We start from the raw sequence: 8530 nt of genomic DNA, 5'->3' as shown, positions 1-8530 counted from the left end.
TAAGGGGCAATTTAGCATCGCTAACCCACTTACACTGCACAACTTTGGCTTGTGGGGGTGAGACCCACGCAGACACGGGGAGAATGTGCAATTTCCACACAGGCAGTGACCCAGGGCCGGGATCGAACCTGGGTCCTCGTCGACTGGTGTGTAAGGGAACCCTTGGGTGGCACTGAATGTAGAATGGGATTAGAACTTAAATAATTACCAATCATAGTGTTAGGTTAGTAGCATGAACTTTATTCATTTTGTTTAATTTCCATTAAAGTTTGTTTTGCTAAGAGGAATGTAATCCTGTGTTACGGTTCTTTTAGTTAATTACTGAGTGTTTGGATTTCTCTTTAAATATTAACAGTCCCGACCGGGAGCGTAACAGCCTGGGAGAGCATATTTCCACTGAGATTACCCTAAAAAGCTGATGAAGGACATTTATTTTACCCTGGATAGTAAATAGTGTTTTCCCCCCACTACAGTTGGATCTAAAATAAATACATTTGCCTCTGTTCCATTGAGTCGACAGCATAGGGCCAGGCCAGTCATCTTGATTGGTCTCTGTCAATATCAATGCTCCACATGAGCCTCCACCCACCCCTCTTCATCTCCCCCCATCAGCATATCCTTTTATTCCTTTCTCCCTCATGTATGTATCTAGCTTCCCCTTCAATGTATTCACGTTGTTCACCTCAACCACTCGCTGTGGTAGTGAGTGCCACATTCTCACCACTCGCTGGGTAAAGAAGTTTCTTGTGAAATCCCTCAGTTACCTGTGATCCAGTTAAGGAACAAATTGATGGAAGAAACTATATCGATGGAACAATTCTAGTGACGGACACGAAAAGAGGTGGGGAAAGGTTTTGAAGAATTTCCAAATCTCACAGTGGCACAGGAAGGACTGAAAGCTGATCCGAAACGCCGTGGAAGTGGGAGAGTGTTCCACCCTGAAACACTGGTTTGTGTGGTGGCTTGTCTTTTTGGACATTAGTGAGAAAGGTCTGTGGAAACAGTGAGAACTCAACCCTCTTTCATTAAACAACAATAAAAGCCTTCAGTAAAGTAGATGAAAGATAATGAAACATTACAAAGAACAATCTTATACTTCGGCACATTAACAGTGAGCACTTAGTCTCTCAAAGACGGGGAACACAAAGGCATCTATTTCCCACATAATCCTCAACTCTACCGAGACCCCTCCTTTTCCCAAACAACAACCATAAATCCATTGGTCAAATCTAGCCAGTAACTACCACACGGTACGGCCTAAGTGGCCAGGACTTGGGAATGGTCTTCGGTTTAGCAAAGAAAATGATCTTTTGCACAAACTGGCCTTTTGTCTTCAGCACTTCATCTGAAGCTGAGCTGTTTCCCTGGGGATGGCTTCCCCTCACTCTCTCTCTTACTTGGTTATTCAACACCTCATCTGTGACCAGCCTGCTTCCTGGCTCACAGCGCTCTGCAATTGAGACATTTAATAGTCAAAGAACAGCCTGTTCCCTAATCTTTCCTGTTCCTTCTGTTCTCTTAGTTGCTGCCCAGACATGGTTTACAAAGTACTTGGCTGTTTGATTTTACTTGTGCAAAAAAACAAAACATTCATTTTAATAGCATCCTACCCTCCAGATCTCGGAATGAGCAGAAAGGGTTAATGACCATTAACACTGAACTAAATGGTCCTGTTAGTGAGATGCAGGATACAGCTGGAAAAAATCCAAACCACTGGACTGAGATCAAAAGACCAGTCACAACCTCAGAACGATTGGTGTAAACTGATTGGTGAAATGTGTGGAAGGTTCAGAAAGAAAATGCAAGATCCAAAACGAGGAGGCTGTTGATGTTGTTCAGGAAAAATTCAATGGAATCCGATCTGAATGGGATCAGGAGAAACTGACAGATTGAGAATTGTTTAAAGCTCAGACCAAATGAGAATATCAAACCTTTCTGCTTGAGCAGAAACAGCATCTGGATGATGTTCTTAAAGTGGCCCAAGGAAGATCTTGGCCAAATAAAGAGCCAGTTCTTGGTTCAAAACGAAACCATTTTGAACTTATCTCAAAAAGAGAATTTAAAATGTTTAAGGCTGGAAATTGAACTTTAATCTGAAACTATGAATTAAGAACAGCAGTCGGCCATTCGGCCCCTCGAGTCTGCTCCGCCATTTGATAAGATGATGGCTGATCCAATTGTATTTCAAGCTCCACATTCCCGATAACCTTTGATTCTCTAACAAAGAACAAGAATCTATCTACCTCTGTGTTAAACATATTCAGTGACCCGCCTTCTGCGGCAGAGTTCCAAAGTCACACATCCCTCTGAGGGAGAAAGAATCTTGTCTCTGTCCGAAAAGGACGGCCCCTAATTTTAAACAAGTGCCCCCTACTTCAGGACACGTCCACAACAGGAAACATCCTTTCCATGTCCACTTTGTCAATACCGTTCAGGATCTTATTTACTTCAATCAGATCAACCCCTCACTCTCCGAAACTCCAGCGGAAACAATCCCAGTCTGTCTATATGACTGTACGACAACATGTAACGAAGAGAGGGAGAGACAAGATAACTACGGAATTAACAAAGATGTTTTTTGTCGAGTTGAAAGATGAGGATGTATGAGATAGGAGCAGAAATAGGCCATTCGGCCCCTCGAGCCTGTTCCACTTTTCATTAAGATCATGGCTGACCTGGTTGTGTCTCCAGTTCCATACTACCCAATGACCTTTGATTCTCTTGTCTAATACACATCTAGCTACCTCCACCTTAAACATATCCAATGAACCTGCATCCACCTTCTGAGGCAGAGAGGGCCAACATTGCACAATCCTCTGAGAGAAAAAGGACAATAAAGTTCAAATCTGAAATCAGCAGAGTCTGTTTTGAAGACAGGTTGAAAGTTCACCTGTGGAGAACAACGAGGAATCTTCAGTTGCACTTGGACCTTTGGCTGGAATGACTGCAAGAAGCAAACTTTCAGAAACCAGGTAAAAAGTGTGACATTTTTCATCTCAAAATGGACGTGGAACTCAGCAGAGAGCTGAAAGATGAGTGAATTTGGACAATGGGGGATTGATCAATGTGTATTTAATGCTGTTTCTCTCTGATTCCTATCACCCGATGCCATTAATCCTTCTCAAACACTCTGATTAGAAACATCAGCTATCATTCAGGGGATACAATAATGACCTGATTGCGTAAACTGCACATCCACTGACTTTGTAAAACAATTGCTTTATCTTGCTCCCTATCCAGTTGTATTTGTGTCTTTTTATGGAAGGTTTACTCTACATAAAGATATTTCACTAGTCCTGATAAAGTGACTGACTCCAGCTATGCTGCATGGAATCCCCACTCTTTTTAGTGACTTCAATGTGTTGATATCACAAAATTGAAACAAGAAGAATTTTATACTCCTGAACCTTGTGTCGATCTTCACCATGTGGCGAATCTGGGTAACATTTCCAACAATCTGATCCACATACTGTTGGGTGCAGCCACCGTCTAACACAGCACAGTTGAATGAGTCTGTGACAAACACACTCATCACTGGACCACTTCATGCTGATCTTTCAGAAGGCCTTTGACAAGGTCTCACATGGCAGATTACTGTGTAAAGTTAAAGCACAGGGGATTACGGGTAGTGTTTTGAGAAGGATAGAAAACAGGAAGCAAAAAGTTGGAATAAATGGGTCTTTTTCCGATTGGCAGGCAGTGACAATGGGGTACCGCAGGGATGTGTGCAAAGACCCCAACTGTCCACATTATATATTAATGATTTGGACGAGGGAACTAAATGTATTATCTACAAATTTGAAGATGGTACAACGTTGGGTGGGAGGGTGAGCTGTGAGGAAGATGCAGAGATGCTTCAGTGGGATTTGGACAGACTGAGTAAGTGGGCATGTGCATGATATGTGCAGTATAATGTAGATAAATGTGAGATTATCTGCTTTGGGAGCAAAAATGGGAAGGGCAGATTATTATTTGAATGGATGTTAATTGAAAGAGGTGAATGCTCAGCAAGACCTTGGTGACCTCATACATCAGTTATTGAAAGTAAGCGCGCAGGTACAGCAAGCAGGCAGTAAAGAAGGCAAATGTATGTTGGCCTTCATAGCAAATGTATTTGAGTATCAGAATAGAAATGTTTTACTGCAATTGTATAGGGCACTGGTGAGGCCACACCTGGAGTATTGTGTGCAGTTTTGGTTTCCTTATCTGAGGATGTTATTGCTATGGAGGGGAAGGTTTACCAGGCCGATTCCTGGGATAGCGGGACTGTCATGAGCAGAGACTAAATCGGTTAGGATTATATTCATTGGAGTTTAGACGAGTTAGAGGGGATCTCATAGAAACTTACAAAATTCCAACAGGATTAGACAGGGTAGATTCAGAAAGAACGTTCCCGATGGTGGGCGAGTCCAGAACTAGGGGTCATAATTGGAGGATAAGGAGTAAACCTTTTATGTCTGAAGTGAGGGGAAATTTCTTCACCCAGAGAGTGGTGAATCTTTGCAATTCACCATCACAGAAAATAGTTGAGGCCAAAACATTGTGTAATTTCAAGAAGGAATTAGATACAGCTCTTGGGACTAAAGGGATCAATGGATATGGAGGGAAGTCTCAGGGTATTGAACTTGATAATCAGTCATGCATCATAGACATCCAACAGATCATCTTTCTTGTAAACCTCATCAATGAAACCCTAATGGAAAATCCAAACTTTAATCAGGATCCAACTGACGGGCACCCAGCTCCCAGAATACTTTGCTTCTGATTTTCCTTTTGTTAGGAAGTGAGGATGCCGAGGCCAGACCTTGTTTCCTCCTTGGTGGGGATGTAACCCCTGTCCACATCTCCACTTCATTCTTCCACTGGTCATATGGCTCAGACTCCGAGAACATCGGCGAGTAATCAGACCCTGACAATTTCCACTTGCTTCAGTTATTTCTCACAAAAACTACTGGGATTGTAAGATTCTGTCTGAACTATTATTTTTCAACCTTCACCATCTGGCAAGCATTCTGTGTTCCTATCTTACAATCCTGAGAGCTTTATGGTGAAGGAAGAAACTGGAGCCAATCTGTACTTGGTATGGATTTATTCAGAGTGAAACATTATAGGTAGATACCTCCTGACCCCACTCCACTCCATGTCAGTCAGTGTTTCTTGTTACAGAAAGGAGGGGAATTAATTTAAACAGCTCTGATTTCTCCTCTCACTACTGGTCTGTAAACAGAATGGAGGTTTTGATTCCTGATCTCCCCCTTTATAAATGGTGGCGTATTTTTCTTCACCTTTCAGTTTGGTGTGAGCTCGAACCTCCATTAATAATCCAGTCTTAGGGTGGACTCAATCTCTATTTGGTGTGGATTTGTTCACAGAGTGAAATGTTCCATTTATAAACCACCTGCCACCACCTGATGTCAGTCAGCGTCTCTTTCTGCTCCTTTAAAACAAACAATAACATTGACTGGGCAGTGAAACAAAAAACAAATTACCAAAGTAAAGTTATAAAACTTGAAACTAAAATGTTATCTTGTGAGTCAATGATGCAGCCCAACCCCCGCAGTGCCCACCGGGCATGAAGAATGGCTCTTTATATTTGCTCAAGTAACCATCCAATCAATACTGTGGATACTGAAACCCAACAGATACAATTAACACCACAATCAGAGCATCTAAAATGTCTCTAATCAGTGTGACTGCCTTGGTGTCTCAGCAGCTCGGATGAACAAATAAATCCCTTCCCACACACAGAACAGGTGAACGGCCTCTCTCCACTGTGAACTCGCTGGTGAGTCTGCAGGTGGGATGACTGAGTGAATCCCTTCCCACACGCAGAGCAAGTAAAAGGACGCTCCCCATTGTGAATTCGCTGATGTGTTTGCAGGTGGTAAGACTGAGCAAATCGCTTCCCACACTCAGAGCAGGTGAATGGCCTCTCCCCAGTGTGAACTCTCTGGTGTCTCTGCAGAGTGGATGAATCAATGAATCCTTTCCCACACATGGAGCATGTGAAAGGTCTCTCCCCACTGTGAACCCGCTGGTGTGACAGCAGGTTGGATAACTGAGGGAATCCTTTCCCACACGCGGAGCAAGTAAAAGGCCGCTCCCCATTGTGAATTCGCTGATGTGTCTGCAGGTGGGATGACTGAGCGAATCCCTTCCCACACTCAGAGCAGGAGAACGGCTTTTCCCTGGTGTGAATTCGCTGATGTTTCTTTAGAGTGGATGAATCAATGAATCCCTTCGCACACTGAGAGCAGGTGTGTGGCCTCTCTCCCGTGTGAACTCTCTGATGTAACTTCAGGTTGGGTGACTTGGTGAATCCTTTCCCACACTCAAAGCAGGAGAACGGCCTCTCCCGGGTGTGAGTTCGCTGGTGTAACTGAAGGTTAAATAACCGAGCGAATCCCTTCCCACACTCGGGGCAGGTGAACGGCCTCTCCCCAGTGTGGCTGCGTCGATGAATTTCCAGCTCGGATGGGACTTTGTATCCTTTCCCACAGTCCCCACATTTCCATGGTTTCTCCATTCGGCAGGTGTTTACGTGACTCGCCAGGTTTGGCAATCAGTTGACAGCTTGGCTCACACACACAGAACACGTATGGTCTCTCCCTGCTATGAATGGTGTGATGTTTTTTTCAGGCTGTTAAGTTATTTCCACAGTCAGTTAACTGGAAGACTCTCACTTTGGTGTGTGTCTCAGTGCTCTTTCAATCACACTGATGATTAAAATCTTTTGAAGTAGTCAAAACAAACATTTCTCCCTCGAGACTCAAAGGCCAATGATATTCAGGCTCTGTGAATCTGAATGTCTTTGGCAGATGCTGACATGATGTCTGGTTTGAGATTTCTGTCTGTAAATCCTCCTCTTGGAACATCCTGTAAAAGGAGATTCCAAAATTCATTACTCAGCACAGGATAGAAATTTAGAAAAGACAATTCTGTTTTTATGGAATATTATTTTCCATCTTGTTTCCCCCAAAACTGTAATTTCCATCCCACACACACTCCCTCCATTCTAGCCAGACAAATAAATGTGTCAAGCTGTTGGAACAAAGAATGTCAATGTCTTTAAGAGAGAGAGAGACCTGGACCAACCTTTCCAGGGTCTGCACCCTCCCTGAATTCACTGCCTTTCCCTTCAGTTGCTGCAAGTGACCAATTGAAGGTCAGAATGAGAAAAGAAATGGAAAGGGGAGAAAAGAAAGTGTTTTACTCACAGATGTTGGAGACAGGAGGAGGTTGCAGTCTGTGTGAAGCTCAATCTTTCAGTCACACAAAGCCCGTGCGCAGATTGGCTGGAAGACGAGAGTCCTTCCGGTTCCACAACTCTTTCCAATGGTCTAAACCTCAGACGGAAGGTCAGGAGGCGGGCTCTCCCCTGCACCTGTGCAACTTCCCCTCTTGCTTGGGACATGCGCAGTCCGGGTCCAGGGGGAGCTCACCGAGCTGCTTCTCGCTCTGGCTGGAGCCGTCAGCCGGTTTCTTGGAAACCTTTGTCTCGAGGAGGTACAGGGTGAAAACTGGCGGGGGTGGGGCTCCGTGTCCGCGTGCCGGGCCTGCGCACTGAGACCCGAAAACGTCACTGTTGAAGAGAGTGATTCTTATTGGCTGATTCAGACCGGGATCTCGTGACGTCACAAAGCGGACGTTGAGGTGAAACTTCCTCCTGTCTCCAACGTCTGTGAGTAAAACACTTTCTTTTCTCCCCCTTTCCATTTCTTTTCTCATTCTGACCTTCAATTGGTCACTTGCAGCAACTGAAGGGGAAGGAAGTGAATCCATGGAGGGTGCAGACTCTGGAAAGCTTGGCCCAGGTCTCTCTCTCTCTCAAAGACATTGACATCCTTTGCTCCCTCAGCTTGACACATTTATTTGTCTGACTAAAAGGATGGTCTCTTTCCCAATGTTCACAATTAAAGAACTGTAGGAGATGGCTGACATTTAAGGGACAGTAAATTAATATGAGACAGATATGTCTAGTATTTTTACATGGTACAGATTAAATAATTATGATTCTGTAATAAAATACATTTATTATTATTTATGGTTGTGTAATATTGTACTGTCGCTATTTCTATATTTCCAGTCAGCTCTTCCCTCAGAGGGTTGTTAGTCGCTGGCTTTCTCTTCCACAGGGACCAGTGGAGTCTGGGAGTCACTGAATATGTTCAAAGGATGAGTTGGATGGATTTTTAATATTTATTGTGTTATGTTTTTTTAAACTATTTTTAAAATAATGAATGCAACAGACTAACAGAAATATTGATGGAAAATGGGTATAGTGTAGAACAACTGATATTGCCGCATAAATACAAGCAACACATTGAGAATTAATTTGTAGCAGGATATTTTTGGGACTAGAGCTGCTATGTGAAATGCCACATCAATTGAACAACCAGTTAACAGGTTAACGCAGTGAGTGGAGAAAGAGGGTAAGATTATCTAAAAACAGAAGGGTAACAATGCACACCCCAAAATATTACAAAACAGACTAACAGCATAGTCGAATTAAAATAACATAGATGACACA

At 43.4% G+C, this 8530-nt stretch overlaps 1 protein-coding gene across 1 annotated transcript; it reads right to left on the bottom strand.

Annotated features, from left to right (window-relative positions):
• Positions 1 to 5074: 5074 nt before the first annotated feature.
• On the bottom strand, positions 5075 to 7516 carry LOC140420633 (uncharacterized). Its single transcript, XM_072504634.1, has 2 exons — positions 7218 to 7516; positions 5075 to 6876 (listed from the first exon to the last, which is right to left on the bottom strand). Exon 2 carries the CDS (start codon positions 6524 to 6526, stop codon positions 5681 to 5683), a length of 846 nt encoding a protein of 281 aa, XP_072360735.1. The 5' UTR covers positions 6527 to 6876; positions 7218 to 7516; the 3' UTR covers positions 5075 to 5680.
• Positions 7517 to 8530: the final 1014 nt, after the last annotated feature.

This window comes from Scyliorhinus torazame, chromosome 5 (genome assembly GCF_047496885.1).
Source record: "Scyliorhinus torazame isolate Kashiwa2021f chromosome 5, sScyTor2.1, whole genome shotgun sequence".
Taxonomy (NCBI): domain Eukaryota; kingdom Metazoa; phylum Chordata; class Chondrichthyes; order Carcharhiniformes; family Scyliorhinidae; genus Scyliorhinus; species Scyliorhinus torazame.
This window is presented reverse-complemented; position numbering and strand designations above follow the sequence as displayed.

Excerpts from the sequence above, each read along its gene's own strand:
- LOC140420633 (XM_072504634.1), bottom strand. The coding sequence starts at position 6,526 with ATGGAGAAACCATGGAAATGTGGGGACTGTGGGAAAGGATACAAAGTC.